The following is a 22,413-nucleotide window of genomic DNA, read 5'->3' on the forward strand; positions in this document are numbered from 1 at the left end:
CTAAGCTATTATTAATGGCAATGAGTTGTTTGTTTAACACTAAATTACAGAATACTTATCTTTATAAAAATCCAAAAAACATGTGGTCAAGTTATTTACTGAACGGTGTCTTCTGGCTATTCCTACATTTTGTATTTTACTATTCTGGCTATTCCTACATGGGGGATTAGTGGAAGAACAATACATGTTGTTATTGCAAAATATGTTGGTTTAATCATTAGTGTTTAATTTGGTCAAAGGTAAATTTACCTGTGGGAATTAAATAAAAATCATTAATTATATGTATAAAATGAGACTTTCTTGCTTGAAAACACGCATAAAGTAATAATTTTAAGTATTTTGATACCATAGAATTTATAAATAAGCATTGGAAAAAATAAAAATATATGAAAGAAAAAGTAGTAAATTTAAAGCATTTAAAAGTCTGGAAAGTCTGAAAAAAAGGATTTAAAAAGAAAATTAATAGTTACCCACACTTTCAACTTCAGCCTCAAATATAAATAAGGAGATGAGGCCCCGATATAACAATGTAAAACAATTCATACGAGAAATCAACGGCCTTATTTATATATAAAAAATGAACGAAAAACAAATATGTAACACATAAACAAACAACAACCACTAAATTTCAGGCTCCTGAATTGAGAAAGACACAAAGAATTTATTAATTTCATTATTTTAACAAATTATGATTTTTAAAAATGAATATAATATCAAAAACTTAATTATTATAAATAATAATAGGAAATAAGGTTACAGAAGGATGAATTTACTCCAGTCGAGTATGGAAATGCTGCTTCTCATCTCCTGCACATTATTTAAGACTTTGTATTCTCTTATATGTTGTATTACTATGTGAGTCCTATAAATAAAATTATAAATTTAGTATACTTTTGGTGCTTTGTTTAGTATAACTCAACATGTATTGCTTTGATTAAAGAATGATTTAACATTGATATTTCAAATGATATTATTTACTTGTATATATTATTGTAATTGGAATTACTTGTGCATGCAATTATAGCTATGAATTCATATTGTGCATTTGAATATTATTTACATAAACTGTGCCGTTGAAATTATTAAATGAACTATAAGATTGTGATATAAATTATTCTTTTTCTTTTTTTTTCTACAAGAATTACCTGCATTTACCTTCATTCATTAGATTACAACATAATCCTACATAATCCCATTGTTTACACACAAATTCTGGGAACTCCTACATAAAATTTTAATATTCTACCTATAAATTTTAAAATGTAGGAATAGCCAGAATGAACCATACTGAACTTCTAACTTTTATTAAAATTAGGGGAAATTGTTGCTGTTAAACTCACATCTCTAAGAGATATAAAACAAAAATAATTACAACAAATCCTTGAAAACATGTATCAATCTAGTACACCAGCATGAACATGTTCCATTTAAATGATTTGCAATTTATATCTAAATTTCCAAAGCTAGTCGTATAAAATGAATTAACAAATGTCTATTTCCAAACAAATATCTATTGGGAATGTTTCGCTAATATATCCATATATATGTGCGGCCTTGTGACCATTTCCATAAGAAAAAAATACAAATTGGGAATGTTTCTCCTGTAAATACATGTATGTGCAGATCCTATGACTATTTCATGCAAAAAGTATATATTGGGACTTTTTTTCATGTGACTTTTTTTCCTGTGACCTTTTTTCCTGTGACTTTTTTTCCGTAACTTTTTTTCCGTGACTTTTTTTCCTGTGACTTTTTTTCCTACATTCGTATAATATGCATCTCTATCTTGTGTGTCCGAAAGTGATATTATATATACTAGTCATTACTAAACTCATACGCTTGTTTATGAATAACATTTCTGATGTAAAGAAAATTATTTATAAAAATATAGATAATACATAAAAATAAACAACAGATTTGATGAAATTAAAATCTATATACATTTTTTTTGTCAATGGTGAAGGACAGATCAGACTATACCAGAAATTTTGATTAACAAAAAATGTACGCACTTGTCGACCATTCGTATATACGCCAGGATAAAAAGTTACGGAACTATAGCGCAAATTCAAATACATACAGAATGGTTTTACACTAGTAATTTTGGGGCCCTTTATAGCTTGTTGTTCGGTGTGAGCCAAGGCTCCGTGTTGAAGGCCGTACTTTAACCTATAATGGTTTAATCTTTAAATTGTTATTTGGATGGAGAGTTGTCTCATTGGCACTCACACCACATCTTCCTATATCTATGTATACATTGTACATAAGAAAGAAACATACATTTTGTGTGAATTGGGGTAAAAGTTTTGTTACATGTAGTAGACTAGTCCACGTATGCCAACAGTATGTAATCATCAAATGTCGAAAGACTATTGTATACCAAAAGAAGAAGAAGAGATTTAAATACAGATCGATATAAAACTTTCTTTGGCTCATTTCTGGACATTTATATATCAATTAGATTGTTCTCGAATAAAGGAAGAAATTCGTCATCATCACAATTGTTCCGACATACATGTTATATGTACGCAACTGGACGTACACTAATAATCCCTAAGCGATGTGAATATTTTCCAGGAAAACTATAGAGTATCAAAGTTTCAAATCAATTTCGGGATTTATTTTCTTTCTTGATATTCAATGACAGCAATTTAAAGAACAAACTGCTTGTCCGCTTTATGGGTATTGTTGCCAGTTGAAACAGACTTATAACATTAAACAATAGGGAAAGATGACATTAAATTCGTTCTGTTTTTTTATACATTGTTGGTCAAATAGCTATTATATATAGTTGGGCCCGATATAGTTACGGTGTGAGACTATTCTGTTAAAGACATTCCCGATTATGTATAAATTTTGTTGATGGTTTTCACACTTGAAAAGCATATATGTTCGTAAATTTCGACGGGGGGATTTAGGGGGGCAGGGGGTTGCCCCCTTTTTGGGAAAACATTTGGTAACTTTTATAGAATCACTGGAGCGGGCCCCCTCTTAGGCAGTTATTGGGCCCTACTTATGAAAATTTCTAAATCTGCGAGTGGATACTCAGTACCACAGAGGTCAAACAATGCACATTTGGGTAATTGTACACGACATGCATGCTACAATTCATGTTTGATGATCTTAGACCCTTTGGACCTCTATGTGGGCTATTTCGGTAACTTGGCAAAAGATCCCTAAACTGGATACACGGTTAGATTCAGCATGTCAGAGAACCCCAAATATCCATAAGGACTTTTGTCTATAAATTTGAAGACCACAAACTTGAAAAAGGGACCAAAATATGAAAATGCATGCATGGGATACATTTGTTATTGAAGGCATGACTGTAACAATATGATGAAGATAAATAAATATCTTATTCTGGGGTATCATTGGGGGGGGGGGGGGGGGGGGGGGGTCTGATACCTGATCCCGCTTACTGCTTTGTCAGATTCCCGTATCCCGCTTATGATATGCAGTTCTGATTTTTTGAAATTTTCCGTGTCCTGCTATACTTTATTTCTCGTTTTCACGACACAATCATTTAACTTTCACGTGTCACGCTTACAAAAACAATCGGCAATTCAGCGTCACGCTTATACCCCAACGCGACTCGCTATTCTACTCTTTTCTGACTCATATTAAGCCCATTATAAATATATAAAAAAAGTGTGTTTTTATCCCTTTTTGTCCCGTTTCGTTTCGGTTTGAGCCATAGATAGATAAGATGTCGTATGTGACAATGAGACAACTCTCCATCCGAGTCACAATTTATAATAGTATATAATAAAAATAAGTCAAAATACGGTCTTCAACATGGAGTCTTGGCTGACACCGAACAGCAAGTTATAAAGGGCCCCAGTGTAAAACCTTTTAAACGGGAAAACCAACGATTCAATCTATATCAAGATGTACGTAATTAGTGGTGAAGTGTCATGGAAATGGATAAAAAAAAATACAAGGATATGGAAATGGATAAAAAAACAAGGATAAAGATCCCTATACGATTTATAAGAAATTAAATGGAATACATTTGAAATAAATAAAATTTCTATTGAATTTATCTAGAGTGTTTTAAACCCAAACTTTCCCCCATATGTTAAATTTTATCAAATCCGTCTCTTACTTTATCTATTGTTTGAGCAAGTCGGCTAAATTAAGGCTTTACAGCTAGTTTCCTAATGCATGTAAAGCAAAACTTTGGTTTACTTGCTTGCTTTGTTTGTATAATTGTTTATACAAATTTTGTTAATAAGATTGACATCTTTAAACAATATGTATCGGCATATTTTAACCTGTATTTATATAATTATTATATTTGAATTAAATTTGGTGTTATCATAATGATTGTACAATATAAAAAAACCAAAGCAAGCACGCTAACTAAAGTCTTGCTTTACATCATTGCATCATTTAATTTATAAGTGCACTTGAATTGTTTAGGTTTTATGTGGTTTGCAATTGAAGGATGGAAGAGTTATCATTGATATGTTCATAATTATAAATTTATAGTTAACAAAATTTTGTAATTTTGAAACACTAAGGCTTTTTGTCTCAGGAATAGATAACCTAACGGAGGATGAAATTGGGAAAACTTTTAGGTATGTTGGTCCTCAATTCTCTTCAACTTCGTACTTTATTTTGCCTTTTTTTAATTTTTTGATTCGAGCGCACTAGTCTAATGAGCCTTTTTTTAAGACGAAACGCAAGTCTTCCGTAAATATTAAATTGCAATCCTGGTTAACATAACCATAGTGTCATTAGAGAGAAAATTCTTCGATTAAAACACACTCGGGAATAGCAAGAAAGTTCACTAAAAGAGTATTGGGAACTTTACTGATTTTTTTTATCATATATATTTCTGATAGTTTTTCCGACCTATTAACATATTTTCAAACTTGAAAGGAGACCTCTTTCAGCGGCACGAGCCTGGAACATGTAAATATGACAGTTTAAAGTAATAGCTATATAAATATAAAAGAGAAGATGTGGTATGATTGCGAATGAGACAACTGTCCACAAGAGAACAAAATGACACAGACATTTACAACTATATGTCACCGTACGGCCGTCAACATTGAGCAAAGCCCATACCGCATAGTCAGCTATAAAATGCATGTCAAAGATACTAGTATTAGAATTATTAGAATCAAAGGTTAAAGTACTTACAAAATATGTCATCTTGTAGAATGTGATTTCACAAATATATTATTTTCCAATTCGCAGTCCAAGTCAACGTTAAATCGGTTACACACATTTTTCATGTTATAAATCCATTCCAACAATATCATTTTAAACTTACACTAGCTTGCCTTTTCATTAATTTGAATAATACAAATTCAGCTAAATTTTGTTTATTACACCAGGGTGTAAAAAATGTGAATTTGTTATTAATTGAATTCAAAGATAGATTAAACGGTAGCTTTAATAGTGAAATGAACTAATTTTTTGAAGACTCGCCTAAATGTTTGTTGCATAGATGTATTTGACCCCAACAATTTTATTTAGATCATGCTGTATTAAAATTATATTTATAGAATCATTTATTTGAAAATACCGCATACATCTGCTCACCGTTTGAATATAGAAACTTGTCGATTTTATAATATTGAGAGATTTCAAAAATTTTGTAATATGTGTGATAAACAAGTATTTGGAGATGAATATCATTTTATTTTAGTATGTGAAAAGTATAATGAGTTTTCGAAAGAAATTTATCAAACCATATTGTTGAAGAAAACCGTCGAATCTTAGACTTTTTAGACGATCAATGCATTTGAATAGGGACATATAGTTCGTCCCTTTTTTTGATGCTCGGTTGTGACCCCCTTTTAAAGTGGCTGGGTGCTCACCAGTATCTGTTCATTATGTAAAGCAACTTAACAATTAAAGGGAAATTTTTATTTTTGACTGTGAAGGCACAAAATTAAATTCATTTGAAAATGTGTTATATTTGATTATACTGTACTGTACTGTTATATAAATGGGTATACTTACTTATATGATTATTTGACTAATATAAATATATTTCACTGATATAATTGAATATTTGTAATAATTATTTTTTGTAAGTTGTATTGCTTACGAATAAAAGATTATATTATTAATAAAATAAATATTATGACTTTCCTTTTTTCATTGGATGACCATGCAGTGGTGTTGCAACGCCAAAGAACTGATAACAGAAAGCTATTTTAATTTGATACATAGGACAATGAATCTTAACAAAAGGTTCTATAAATTCAATTGTGAAAAAAAATCACATTACCGTGCATTAACTCAACAACCGTTCATCGACAAATATTACTTGATATTCATTGAAATGATAACAAGATAACAGTTATTATAAAAACAGGGCAGCCTTAAATTCTAATAGTTTTGTCAAAAAAGATTCAAAGTTTTACCGATGCAACGATATTTTTATATATTTTGAGTTGAAATGGCCTAGCGATAGTCTGATCACTTCGAATCATGCGGCAACACGTTTAATCTGAGCATTCGTAAAGTTTTTAAACTAAAATAAGATCTATATTAGCTATCGAAACATATGTTATATGTAAGCTATCTATTATAAATCTATGAGGAGTTTCATGAAAAATGGGGGGGGGGGGATGGGGTTGAAGTTTAACTTTAAATATATATATATAAAAAATTAAAAAAAAGTCGAGATGTGGTATGATTGCCAAAGAGACAACTCTCTAAAAGCACGAAAAGAGGTTAACTTTACTGAAACAGAAATTAACATCTATAGTCACGTACGGCCTTCAACAATTTGAAAAATTCATACGTTAAATTCCCTTTTATATTCAGTATAATTCCATAAAGTTATTATAGAAGTTATATTATGATAAAAAAGGCTGTAAAAAAATGATTTAGAGTTGACGAATATCATTATATCATGACATGTAAAGCGTTGGATGTAGCTATAGATAGACAGACATTTTATACTGGATAATTGCTGCAAATTCTATATCAAACGAATCGCTTTCACGTTCTATACTATTCTGTACTATATACATACTTAATCATGTTTTTTAATGTTCAATCTCTGAATTGAGACAGCACTATCGGTCATCTTATATGAAAAAAAATCTATTATACTCTTAAATAAGCAGCGTGTAATGAATATATTCACCCATCCCGTCCCGTGTGCAAATAGGATGAATATGAAGGATCCTGAGTGCACATTGTATGTCCTGAGTGCACTAAGGAGGTCATTACCGGTGTTTAGACGTACCCCAAATAAAAATTTGGATTTTTGTTCAAAATTAGCACACATGCAATGCACCACCTCTTCGGAGTCCTCCAAAAAGGTAAAATTTCGCTGTATTAGTATTTCTGGTGTATGAAATTCATTGTGTATATTATCCGTTCCATCTACAATATACGCGGAAGTGACACGGCCGGGTATTGTAAAGCTGTTGAGGGACTTTAAATGTCAAATTCATATCCCTGGGCGAAGAAATTACCGGTTTGTGAAAACTTATAGTAGTGTGTTACCTTGGTTCTGGTCTTTCACGCTGTCAGAATGAAAGGTTGAGCAACTTTTGTGGGTTATAAATGAAAAAAGAGAAGACCGTAAAAAAAATTAAGAGAACAGAAAATGAGCTTTACAAACGTGTCTCTAACGATAAAAACAATGTAGATTATTTAGATCATTCGAACTTGTGTAAATAATGGATATTAAGTTGTTAAGACTATTTCATATAATTGTTTTTATTTATTGTATTTACAATTTTATACAAACTTATGACGATTGATCATTCAGACCGTGACCTTTTGCATAGACACCTGTTTCTTGTTGAAGACTAAACATGCGCTCTTGATTCATCTATGTTTTTTTGTCGTTTGGTTGCTGTCAAATTGAAATATATTCCACATCTCCTGTAGTATGTGTTCCGTTTGATTGCTTTAAAATCAGTTTATAAGTATTCTTATTGAAAGGGTTATTTGCATGAGTATAGACCAATTCAATACTAATATATACTTATATATATATATATGATATTATGAACCTCATTAATTTCGATCTAAACAAGATAATTATAAAGAGATCGATATTTTAAACAGTCTTAATAAATTCCAACGATCACAAATCTAATCTAAATTCGATTTCAATTATTTCGTGATTCTAAAATACGTTTTTTATTGCGAATTCTGTACACTTTCCTTTTAATTTCTCGCATTATTAAAATCGTAATTTTTGTATCCTTGCTATCCTTGCTAAATCTTTTGCTGTATATCACAGCTAGTGAATACGTCTAAATGTCCGTACAGTGTATAGTAAGATCTCTTTTCCACACATGGACATTTCATAAGTATAGAAAGTTCGCTATAGTGTTCCATCATGGTCTTAGTGCAGTTTCGAGACCTTAGTGCACCACGGCGGCCAAGGTTGTTTTTAGACGCACCGTAAAGTCCTTGTCACACCATTGCAACAACGTCCTTTTATGATATTTTTTTTAAATTGCTAGGACCATGATACTAATAGTAAAATATTTCACTTTTAAATAGTAATTGTTATGAATGATAATAGTTTATACATGTGTGTATGCTGTCTCAGTTTTTAAATAGTTATTTGGTATAATATGATGTCACGTAAGTCATTTTTGGACAGGATATTGTTTGTTTCATAGTATATGTATATTTACGGGGCGCCGAATGGGACTCTTGTGGTTTTGTACTCAAAATTCAATTTTGTACGGACAAAAGTGACTTTTGTTAAACAAAAATGAGTTCAGTTTAACAAAATTTGTATCATACTACAAATTTAAAATTTTGTCATACAAAATTATCTATCAGCGGACAAAAGTCACTTTTGTCATGACAAAATTCACTTTTGTTACCTAATTTGAAAATTGGGCGACACAAGTCAATTTTGTATTCAAATTAGTTTAGTTTGGTTTCTGTGAACTAATTTGCATACAAAATCGACTTTTGTTACACAAAATTGACTTTTGTTACACAAAATTGACAAAATTGACTTCTGTGAGACAAAATTCAATTTTGTTTCAATGCAATCAACAAAATTGACCATTGTAATCAACGAAATTGACCATTGTAATCAACAAAATTGACAAAATTGACTTTTGTGAGACAAAATTGACCAATGTGAGACAAAATTGACTTTTGTCTCAACAAAATTGACAAAATTGAATTTTGTCTCAACAAAATTGACAAAATTGAATTTTGTCTCAACAAAATTGACAAAATTGAATTTTGTTTGAACAAAATTGACAAAATTGAATTTTGTCTCAACGAAAGTCACTTTTGTCGTCACAAAAATGAATTTTGTCGTCACAGAATTGACTTTTGTCTCAACAAAATTGGACTTTTGTCTCAACAAAATTGACAAAATTGACTTTTGTCTCAACAAAATTAACAAAATTGACTTTTGTCTCAACAAAATTGACAAAATTGATTTTTGTCTCAACAAAATTGACAAAATTGACTTTTGTCTCAACAAAATTAACAAAATTGACTTTTGTCTCAACAAAATTGACAAAATTGAATTTTGTCTCACAAAAGTCAATTTTGTCTCACAAAAGTCAATTTTGTCTTACAAAAGTTAATTTTGTCTCACAAAATTGAATCTTACCTCACACAATTGACTTTTGTGATTTAATTTCCATATCAGGTAACAAAAGTCAAATTTGTATGTAAATATGTTTATATTTGCATACCTTTTAGACAAAATTGACTTTTGTCATGACAAATATGAATTTTGTCTACAAAAATGAATTTTGTCATGACAAAAATGAATTTTGTCTACACAAATGAATTTTGTCATCACAAAATTGAAGTTCTCACAAAACAAGTCTGTAGCACATAGTTTTGTAAGACAAAAATGATTTTGTTATGACAGAATTGAATTTTGTACAAAACCACAAGAGTCCCATTCGGCGCCCCGTAATATTCTGCACGAATATTTTTTATCGCTACCATTACATGTATAAAAAACTAAACTATGTGGACCTTATGAGATCGCACACAAGACAGCTGATTGGATAAGTGTGATGAATGGTTACGCCTACATAAAACTGATATCCAATCGAATGCCAGCAGACACCTATCAGTAAAAACAAATTGCAAGCGTTGATGGTTAGAGATTTATTTGTGTATTCGATATATTTGAAAAATAAGTTAGATAGACACTATTCGTTTTCCCTTTTTTTCAGCTGGATTTCAATAACTGTTTTTACACTTTTTTTATGTAACAGAAAGGTATTTGAATAAAAGCGCACCACATGTAAAAGAGATTTACAAGCATTTAATATAGCGACTTGTGTTTTCGGAACGTCATATTTTCAATAATTCACAGACTTTTGCAATAATATTTAACCTTTATTTTTTAACGAACGCCTCTAAATCTGGTATGTAAGAAAGTTATAAATGGTTTTTGGATTATAGACACAATAAAAAAAATATGGAAATCAAACGCACAAGTCTGACAAAAATGAACGGACAATGCTATGACAATAAACAGAAAACGACAAAAGACATACATAGTACCGTTATAGTTTTTCCCTGTCTTAAGTTTACAATAACTTAAATGAAATTTATATAGAAAACATGAAAAGTTAAATGATAATGCATATTATTTACAATATTAAAGAAAAGTAACATCAACAATTTAATAAATTAAACATATTTAGATAAACATATTTAGATTACGTTTTCAAGTGTTAATCCCGACATCCGTAATTTTTAAGGGTATACAAATTATCTGTAACGTCAAGTTGACACATTTTCCCCCACGGCACCAGTCTGTAATTGCATAAATATTTATTTACAATCACTTGTAAACCATTAAAAATAAAGTTTTTGATGTGTATATTCAATGAATAATTATTAAATATAATTTCGGCAATCTGTTGATTTTAAACTCAATTCACCACGGTTTGCGCAGCAGTATGACTTTGAACCACTTATGTTTTTTTTAAATATAGAAAATGTTAAATAATTAAATAGGAAGAGGTATGAATTAGAATTGATTATTTTCTTTATTTAATTAAAACATGGCAGACTTTCAGTTAACATAAACCGTCTTCTTTTTAATTTTAATTTTATTCTTAAAAGGGGAGCAACCCCTGATAAACACTGGGAAAGTTTTACCCGTTTTCTGTCCAAATTAATAAAATCTGAACACGACTAAACACGGTCTGACAACATCTTAACGTAATTTTGTATCCATGGTCTGTTTCGGTCTGACACTGTCGTAACGGATCTTAACAGCTCGCTAGGAGATTCAGTCTTGATAATCTTGACATGCCTTAACGGACTGATTTACCTGATGTGACTATCGATCGTAACGGAGTCTTAAACGGTCTTAAAAGTCTCGACGATTTCCTCTAGCGGTAAATCCAGTCAATCAAGATGTGATCAGACCAAAATGACCGTTTCAGACTGAAATCGTGCTACTAGTGACTATCAGTCAAAAATGGAGGTGTTTAACTTTGGTCATACTTCTGTATTAATACATGAACAAGACTCTGATTTTAAAGGAAACACTTATATTCTTTCAGTGTATCAAACTGTTATATTTTAAATCTTAAAAAAACATTCAAACGGCCATTAAAAGTCATGAAAAATGCTTCATTACCCCATGTTTGCTAAATTGTTTGTATGCAGCAATTTAATGAAAAGACGGGAGAAATATAAGATTACTGGTATTATTTGTCCAATTGTTATACATGATGTTCAGATTTGGGGTCTTTGACCAAACAAACAAACTACATGATGAAAGACAAAACAGACGATGGCCTTGGAATACAAATGACCAGCCGTTAATGTATTGTTGATATTTAGAATAAGAAATGCAGTTATGAAGACATGTAATATGAAAATCTTCCACATTTCAATGAATTAAAATCAGTTCAATAAAGTTCACAGGAGTAACGGCTTTGTAGTTGAGAAATCCCCATCGTCAATTGGCGATTTGATGTTCGCAAATGCAGTTTTACTGTCCACGCGTAGGGGAGACAGTTAAACGGAAATTTGCGACCGTCAAATCAAAATTGATTGTGGCTTCTTTTCAACCACAGTTATATCATTCCGATTATAATGCATTACACAAAGAAATAATACGTTAGAGCTTGGAATAAATGGATAATGTGTCCATGGGACACTGATGATGCCCCCTCTTACATTAACATGAAACATTATAAAGCATTATGTATAAATTTTATAACATTTGGTACAAGCGAATTGAAGTTGGAGAACAGAAACGAAAAATTCAGAAAACGACCTCATAAAAATACTCCGAGCGTCGTCACTACTTTATTATGATCTGTAATATAAGGAGAAAGACTAAAAACTAACAATTTCACGGATTTTATAGCGAGTCCGTGTGTAGAGACACATATTACCATCCTTGTTTTTAGATGAATTGATTCAAAGATGACTTATATGCATAGAAGTTTGTTTGGTTAGAGGTTTTAAAATGTCCAGTTGCAAATACTTCAGGCATGTTGAGGACGAAACAATACAACAGTTGTGTGTTAATGCATCCATGAAAAATTACTACATGTATACTATTAGAACACTCCGTCAGTTGTCAAAGAGTTTGATAAAAATAAAATACATTACGAATGATGTAAACGTGTGGGTTTTGTGCGTAATTGCGGAAAAGACCAAGTTCAACATTCTGTCATTCGTAAAAATTATGCAATAAAATTATCTGAGAATGTATAAAACATGACGCATTACGTGAATTTTTAAACTAAATAAACTTAAAGTGTCAGAAAATGTGCCGTTTTTCATTCAATTCTTGGTGTCTATAATTTGTATTTATCATAATCTTTCAGTCAGTTTAATTGAAGTCTGGAGCTGGCATGTCAGTTAACTGCTAGTAGTCTGTTGTTATTTATGTATTATTGTCATTTTGTTTATTTTCTTTGGTTACATCTTTTGACATCAGACTCGGACTTCTCTTGAACTGAATTTTAATGTGCGTATTGTTATGCGTTTATTTTTCTACATTGGTTAGAGGTATAGGGGGAGGGTTGAGATCTCACAAACATGTTTAACCCCGCCGCATTTTTGCGCCTGTCCCAAGTCAGGAGCCTCTGGTCTTTGTTAGTCTTGTATTATTTTTATTTTCTTCTGTACAATTTGGAAATTAGTATGGCGTTCATTATCACTGAACAAGTATATATTTGTTTAGGGGCCAGCTGAAGGACGCCTCCGGGTGCGGGAATTTCTCGCTACATTGAAGACCTGTTGGTGACCTTCTGCTGTTGTTTTTTATTTGGTCGGGTTGTTGTCTCTTTGACACATTCCCCATTTCCATTCTCAATTTTATACTGTATAAAAAATCGGAAACGGCGTGCATCAGACTTACAAATTCAATAAAAAGACAGCTTAACAGTAAGTGAAAAAGTTACCGGGGGTCTTAAAGCAGAATAAACAACACTTCTATCTTGTGAAAGGACAGGACGGGGACAAGCAATAAAAACACAAGAAATAAAACTGATTTCTATTGAAATCAGCTTCCAATACATTACTTTTTTTTTTAGGTTTTATTAGAGGTTTCCAGATTTGCTACCGTACCAACCGTAGTACGAAGTGGGAGCCGTCATTTAACTTTTGAAAATTATTGATGTATACACTTTATATCAACAAATGTTTTAGGAATCATATGCAGAACTGTTTTGAGAATTTTTGGATGTAATTTGGGACTTATTTCATGTGGTTTCTTCTTGTATTCGTAGGAAACAATATTGTGTGCACTCGACTATGCTTTGAAGCAACCGTTGCAAGTAACCGTCTGTACGAAAGGTTTATAGTTTAGAGTTAGTTCCCCGTGAAACTACATAGATACAAATAAACTCAATTACAAAACAAATTTAAAACTTTATAAATTTTGTTCCTAATAACTTTATGTATCATTATAAAATGTTAAAGTTTTGTATTTCTTTTGGTAAGTTTTAAGAAAACATGATCAAATAAAATGTATTTGAACAAAATAAATTGACCTTAGTAACAAAAGAAAAATTACAAAATTAATATAAAACCAAATTTACTTTCAGTAAGTATGCGTGAAGTTTGTGTATTTGATGCAATAAATGGAAAGAACAGAAGAATGAAGAGAAAAAAAATTTTCACGGGGTATAGAAGTAAGATATAAAAAAGTCCAGGGAGACATATTTTTTATTAAAAATTAATACTCTGTTACAATTTTTACTGTTAATACTATTTATTTACAAGAAACCGAAGGTGTCAAAACGTTTGATTTCTAATTATTGTACTGAATATGTGTGTCATTATACTTAATAACATTGCCTTGTGATAATTTTGTGTAATACGTAATATATCTGTTGTATATATATATGTTGAAGAATTGAATAAAAATAGAAAAAAAATCAGACGTCGGGAATGAAGTTATAAAAAATACAAGGTCGTTTACATCTTCAATTTGAACAATTATGCATAGAGATATGGCTGATATCGAAGTTACTTGGCATCCTTCCTTTTTGGACAATTATCTTAACCGTCGGGCTTAAAGTTTTTCTTTATAAAAAAAAACCCTCATGAAATCAATATGCTCTACAAATTTTAGAAACATGCCCTTTTTTAAAACACAACTGTGCATATATATTTTTCGCAGTAAGCCGAGAGAGAAAACTCAGAAAAACTGGAGTTAAAACTATTTTAAGTAATATTGTCTTCATGATACAAGTACATACAAACCTGAACAAATTGAATACAACCATTTACCAACCGATGAAAATTATCCTTAATTCGGAGTCCATAAATCAGTGTAAATGGTGCAAAAGACATTACATAGCAACATAGTATTTCTCGTAGAACATACCGAAGAGTTAGAAAAACATATTCATATTGAATTAGACTAAGTGTAAATATAGCGTCAAATTATTGCCGTTATCAGTGAACAAATTCGCTGTGTTGTATGAAGTTTTTCTGGCAATGCTGTACGACAAAAGGATTGATGGATGGATATTGGTTAAACATTACCCCTCGTTGATTATATTATACTACTCGCAGACACGTGCAATACACAATTTGACTTGCGACAATATTTACAAATATTAATGTAATAACAATGTCTAGTAACATAATAATAATAAGCTAACACGATGAAGCAACATCGTGATGATAAATATTTCGACTCAAAAAATGGTTTTCGATAGTGTCATCAAATTTATATTCATTCTTTGAGTACTTAATATAATCAACAATTTTATTAAAAAGTTCAGTAACAAAATATAAGGAAAAAGATAGATCGATAGTTTTACAATGTGTGTTGCGTTTTATGAAAAAAATGTTGCTAAAATGATCGAAAAGATAGCTTAATTAGTTAAAAATTATTTTAATGAGAAATCAACGTACTCATTTTTGCCATTAGCACGTGTACTAGTTCAGTGACGCATCCAGAACTTTTCATAAAATGAGGGGGGGAGGCGGCGCTCCATCCATGCTTCAGTGATTCCCAATATAATTAACCAAATTTTTGCCATGAAAAAGGGGGAGGGAAGTCCCCCTTCCCCTGGATCTGTCTATGTAGTCATTAACGACACCAGTAAGGTACAAGTAAGATATTAGATATTATTAATAAGTAATTTCTAATTATTCCAATTTATATTTAAGTATAAGAAAACATTCTTTATTCTAATCCTTTTACTAATATACAGAAAACAAAAACATAGCCATACAGAAACGCAAATCTATATTTAGAATATAAAGGTCGAGGCAACTCAGTTCCAGTAAGGACTGTTTGATTCATTCTCTTTTGCACAAAATATATTTTATCGTATAAAATCACGTGCAAGGTTTTCTAAAAGCAGTGAAATCGTGATAAAATAAAAGATTAAGGTTTTTATCACTGATATGAAATTTTGTTTCTCTATTTTCATCATGATACATACATTAATCTCATGCATTAAGTGAAAACTCCCAAACAGCACCAACGGTTGTGTTACGTACCAACCGTACCTGATACGTAGCAAATCTGGAAACCTCTATTGCGGGATACGAGAGAAAGGGGACTGGACCATTCATCAATCTAGAACTGTAAAAGGGACGACATCAAAATTCAAATCTATTTTGTGGTTTTGTGGCATAAGTTTTATATCAGTTGGTTGAGGAAGAGACTCTAAAAGTTACAGAAGGGAAACCAATTTTGTAAAAACGGACGTACACTGTGATACGTACATTCGGATCCACGTACAAACAGACAAGGATATAACTCAATGCCCCTTTGCTACGGCGGGGGCATACAAATGAACATTTATGAAATAAAATAAAACTCTGCGAAACTTCATGAATTGTTTTTGCACAAAGACGTTATGGTTAAACGTGACGTCATTTAAATGAAAACTAATAAAATGAAGGTCAAAACGTTACTTTTACGATTCAAATTTTGATAAAATTACATCAAAACGACGATTGTGAGGTAGGTGTTGTTTTATTTTTGATAATATTGTAGTTATCGAACATTGGTTAATCAAAGCAATTCAAAATGGCGGGTCCCTCCTTTTTTCAATTATTTGAATTCGAGTTATCTCCCTGTGTACGCAAACCTTACATAACAAACAAAGAAAAATCTAGGTATTTTGGTAAATAGTATTAGTGTAGCAAAAGTCAACACGTAGAAGAGATGAACATGGCAACGGGAAGAATAGAAACAACTATGTTAAATGTCTATTATAAATACATACCTGTTCCCCTGAAGTTTTGGGTTTTCTTCTTTTTTGACAGTTTCTCTGAGAAAAAAATAATGATCTTATTAACAATTTCCTTCTAATCTTATATGGGTGTCAAAAATTAGCTTGTGTATGCCCTGCCGGAATGTTTTCCTTATAATTGATTTGATAAGATTTTGATAATAATTGTTTTAAATTTTGTACTTACACTTCACTACAAACCAGTAAAAGTCTGAAATGGCCTATATCTGTACTCGACTTTTCTGGTTTTTACTCGAACAGTCTGAATTGGTCTGAATTTAACTCAACATAACTCGATCTCATTCTTAACCATACTCGACTGTACTGATGTGTACTTGACCCTTATCTTTGTCATTGCGAATCCTCTGAACTATTACTCGACCAATCTGAAACCGTCTTAACCCGTTCTCGACCTGTCCTTGATCTTTTGTTCCAGTCTGCAACTTACTCGACCAAAGAACTGAACAATACTCGACCAGTCTTAACCATACTTTGCCATATAACTTCTACTTTTTTTTTTATTTTAAAACTGTTAAAATAAATTCTTTTATATTGACATTACAACAGTCACAAGAAAAAAAAGATATATACAATTATATAAAAACAAACATCATTACATTATTCTCAGATTAATCACATAGAAATTGTTAAATCAAATTTATCTGATTTAAAATATAGTAATATTGATTTTAAAGTTTTAGAGTTTTGTTAGAAAAACAGATTTTCTTTTACCTTAAAACCACTACTATACTGAAGGTTATTAAGGTGCTTCTTGTCTGGCATGTGTGCTTTGTTTTAATCTAAATTTTTCTAAATTTCTAAATAAAACTACATTGGTTTCATGGTTACATACAATACATGTAGTTATATAATTATCTTTTAATGAGGTAACAACGGCCAACAAAATCACTGAAATTGTTAAATATGAATAAGAAGATGTGGTATGATTTCCAATGAGACATCAATGCACAAGATACCAAAATGACACAGACATTTACAACTATAGGTCACCGTATATTATAAATGTATCTATTATTATTGTTTGGAATATAGTACATGTAGTATATACAATCTATTTCAAATTGTTCTTCTGATAAGTGATGATCATGAAGTATACATTAATACCTCCTGCTTGGGGAAAACTCATTAAACATATCACACCTGGTCAGAGAGTATTAAATTATAAATAATATTCATCCAAAACTGCAACATCCTGTAAAACTTAAAATCGCAAGTCCTTTTGAATTCACTAGATAGGTAATACACAAGTTGAAGAAAATAAGGGTTTTTTAACCTGTAAAACACTCTTGTACTGAGGTATTTAAACCTGATTATATACCTATATTGAGTTATATTCTTTCAGAACGTCAGGTCATTCTTTTTCATAACCAACCCGGACGATACCATGTTTCAATGGTATATGCTCCAAGGCATAAAATAATGACCTGTGTAAGGTCATTATTTTCCTTGATAAACATGCAATCTATGATTTACTTCAAAATTTTAATCGTCTAATAGTTTTGTGTTGCCGATTTGGAAATTTATTTTCTAAAGTACAACCGATGATAGATGTAAAAGAAATGGTCATTCTAGACCCGCAATTTAATTTTGAAAACAAATAACGTGAAGTTTTGTTGATTTATAGCTATAGTAAAGAAACATTATCATATAGGTCAGATGAATTTTAATGTAGACTTTCATAAAATAAATCCAGATTTAACATATTCGTGTGTAAGATTTTGAAAATCTTATTGAGTCAAACTGAATAGGTTGATTGCTTAACGTCCAGTGGGAAATATTTCATGCATGTTTAGAACGATACACACTGAATAGGAAATCATACTGTGATCTACATGTATGTATATTCGTCTTCGTGTCAGTTTGTATCTTTTTAAAATTAATGTATACCTTTTACTCTATCAAATGATCAACTAATAAAATAATCTTCTATTGAATAACATTAACGTAACTCACGAAAGGGTCGGTGCGGAGGGTATATAATTTTATCCTGATTATCTTTTAATAAAATGTATTGCTATTCGAAAGACAATCTTTCTGAACTTTTCATTCGATTCAAGTATAATGGTTAAATAGATAACAACTTTTCCGCGATAGAAATAACATAATAAAACGGAAAAAAAACATACCCCCTCTCCCTTTTCCATAAGCTAAGTGATATAATAAATTACTTACAATGTGTATTGTATTTGCCATACACCGTTATCGGATGGTAACAATACATTTGTGTCTTACTTCATGCAGTTACAGTAATATTTTTATTGTGTATGGATAACAATTTTTAAAAGGTTTATATCTAAATTATTTAGTGAGTTTTATTTCACATTTTAAATGAGCCGAAGGGCGTATTAAAACCTTAACGCATTAGAAAGGAATATCCCACTTTAGTGTTGTCGGTAAAAAAGGATACTAAATTTTACAAATCTTTATAAAATTAATATTTTTTGACGGTATATAAGTCAGATAATGCTTATTTTAAGGTTTTTCTTGTCGTAAAACACACCTCGGGTGTCGGGATTGTTCAAAGAAAGACCTCCCTCCGGTCGGTCTTTCATTTGATCAATCCTGACACCCCTCGGTGTGTTCTACGACAAGAAAAACCTTAAAATATGCATTATCTATAACTTAAAGTGCTTGTATGTCGCCTCTTTAATTTGTACAAAATGTATTTAAATTTACTTGAAATAAATTATTGCAATTTTAGAACTCATTTCCTTTTTTAAGAGGTTATTAAGGATTACAATGAAAGTTCTAATATCATGATTATATTAGATTCTTTGTTTTATTTAAAACAAAGATGTCATGCTTTAAATGTATTCAGTTACTTTATATATATTTGATACATATTTTATTAGAAAAAAAAATCACTGCATTATTAACTAAATTCAAATGATACTATTAATCTGTACTAGGCTTTAAGTTTAACTAATGAAAATTGTCCAGTAACCACCAAACATATCTAAAATAATTTTTTTTTTTAAATAACTTAAAAAATATTAGTTTCAATTCAGTTTGAGATAATTTGATCAGCTTATTCAATTTTTAATTCAAAGGTGGTATATAACTCCTGTAAGTGTTAATGAATTTGGTGTTGAAATTATAGATTTGTTTACTATGAAAAATGTGGTGTAAATGCTTTATGGAATACATTTTTACTTTCAAATTATTGTTAACATTTCTAAACAAGAGAAAAAGCTTTTGTTAAAAACAGTTCTTATATTTATGAAATACAAAAGATAAATATAAAGATTAGGTCTAGGTTGGTTAAGACCATGTCGAGTATGGTTTAGATTAGGTCGAGTATGGTTCAAACTAGGTCAACCATGGTTCAGATTAGATCGAGCATGGTTCATACGTGTTTAAAATTAAAGTACAGGTCAACTACAGTTGAGTAATATAAAGTAAATCTTAGACCAATTCAGACTTATCGATTTAAAAAAGGAAAGTCGAGTACTGATATAGGCAATTTCAGATTTTCACTGGTTTGTAGTGCTTAGTAATTGATAACTGTAGGTTCATGTATGTCTGTCATTTAAGACCGTTTAGTTTTTCTTTGGTTGTTGACGTCTTGGCGTGAATCACAAAGTCTTGAGATAAAATGTCAGCTATAAAGGTCAATGATTCCATGAAAGTTAAACACCTAATACGGAGTGAAGTTAATATCAAAGGAAATATGTTTTGAGATGTTTATGTTCCAGTAAGAATTGGATATAAGTAGGATCCTGAAACATCGTTAATAAATCGGAGTTTCAGTTTCTTTTTAATTCATATCACAGCAAAGCTTTTTTTCTAAAAGTCCTTCAATCTTTTTTCTAAAATTTGCTATATCATTAGTTTATAAGAGGTACTTTATGGTTTGACAACTCTTAAGTGTACAGGTATGTCATTAAATTTTATCAAATTATAACTTCATTCTTGGATTTTAACTTATTTTGTTGGTCAATTGTGAGTAATTATAATGACAATGTTAACAAAAATGTTTTCAACGTATTTAACATTTTGTCTATAATATAAAAACCATCATATTATATATAGTAGATATTGAAATTTTCATTTGTAGTGGATTTAATAAGTATAAATCGGAATACCAATTCTAGTAGTAGATATTTGAATACAAATGAGTATATGGAGGATGATGGATCTTACTGAATTCCAACTTGTACTGTAAACATATATTTAGAATTTAGAATTTAGTCAGCGCATAAATATGTTTGTATTGCAATTAATGAAATGCTGGTATTTTTTACACAATGATCAGAAAAACACAACTGACAATTTTAAAAAGCAAAGCATGTATAATTGGGCATTGTTTTCATACATGTAAGACATTTACTATCTGAGAAATAAACGCAGAATTCATTTGAAACAAGAAGCGGAAGATATCATATATGTTCAACATCTCATAGAAGAAAAGCAACTGCCACGCCAAAGTCCATATAGAACATCGAAATAAAGACAAAATGACAACAGCAGTTGTCATAGCACTTCATAAAATCAATAACTAAGAAGATATTTACCCAAGTTTTAATTCCCCAAACAGTTTTTCTATTTCACTCTCTGCTACTTTTTGTCTAACATATTTGACTGATGGCAAAATAGGTATCTGTATTTCTTCTCTTTTATCGATTTGTGACCTAATTTGTTTTAGCTTTTGAAATAGTTTCGTGGTATCTGTTATCCCCTGCGAGACCTTCTGCTGCTCCTTTGCTTTTTCCAAAGTTGTTTTATTCTCATTTTCAATGGACCTCAAAATTTGAAGATTTTTTGTTTCTTTCTCTTTCACCGATTTAACTAGATTTTCAACTCTCTTATCAATCAGCTCTTTCAAGTGTCTCCCTTCCTCTCGTATAGCATTGATGACTCCATTAACATCAGCCTGATATTGATTAGACCCTTGGTCAATATCAGCTATCTTTGACTGTAGGTGTTCCATCTTCATGTCCATTCCCTTTTTGACCTCAGCTTTGATTCCGTCAGTTGTTTCTTTGATTTCAGCAAAGTCATGCAATTTGTGTTTTTTAATCACACATATTTTGCATATCGGCGAATCACATTCCATGCAGTAATATATAAATGTTTCATCATGTTCTTTACAATATTGTTTAACTTCCGGGTTTATATTCGGGCCACTTAGAAATGTATGGTCTTTACTCATTTTTGTCCGTAAATGAGATATTTTACATCCATCACAAAACAGCTGGTCACACTGTTCGCAATAGTTATGTCCAGGACTAGACACACATATCTCACACGTTTTGGACGCAGCCTGTGCCATCTCAGTTTGCTTGTGTAATTTATCTGTTGCATGAAATAAAAATTCATTAAAAAATATCATAAAACACCAAATTCATGTAATGTTTATATCGTATTTAATTATACTTCGATTTTGTTGAGTTATTTCACATGAGGTTCCATGCAAATGACCAAATTCATATAACGACATTCCAGCAACAAATGTCAAATCTTGTTATTACAGTTGTGGCCTATGTAATGTGTCAATAGAAATATATATTTAGTTTTTATTTAATTGATTTTATTTAATCTATTGGGGGGGGGGCATATAAGGATATATGTATAAGAATGCAAGTTTTACATTTTGCAGTACTTAACGAATTGCATAATTCGCATTAATAAGTTGTATGATTCTTATTTCCTGAAGCTATTTTTTTTTCTTGTGAGACAACTCTTGCCAAAGGTATTGCCAATACACGGTCCGTCAAAATTTAAG

General features: G+C 30.8%; 1 protein-coding gene across 1 annotated transcript; it reads right to left on the bottom strand.

Moving 5' to 3' along the window:
- Positions 1-21,198: 21,198 nt before the first annotated feature.
- Positions 21,199-21,960, bottom strand: LOC134698054 (E3 ubiquitin-protein ligase TRIM9-like). The gene has a single exon (XM_063560343.1). The coding sequence runs from the start codon at positions 21,958-21,960 to the stop codon at positions 21,199-21,201; it is 762 nt and encodes a 253-aa protein (XP_063416413.1).
- Between the last annotated feature and the right edge of the window lie 453 nt (positions 21,961-22,413).

The sequence above is a fragment of the Mytilus trossulus genome, chromosome 14 (genome assembly GCF_036588685.1).
Source record: "Mytilus trossulus isolate FHL-02 chromosome 14, PNRI_Mtr1.1.1.hap1, whole genome shotgun sequence".
Taxonomy (NCBI): Eukaryota; Metazoa; Mollusca; class Bivalvia; order Mytilida; family Mytilidae; genus Mytilus; species Mytilus trossulus.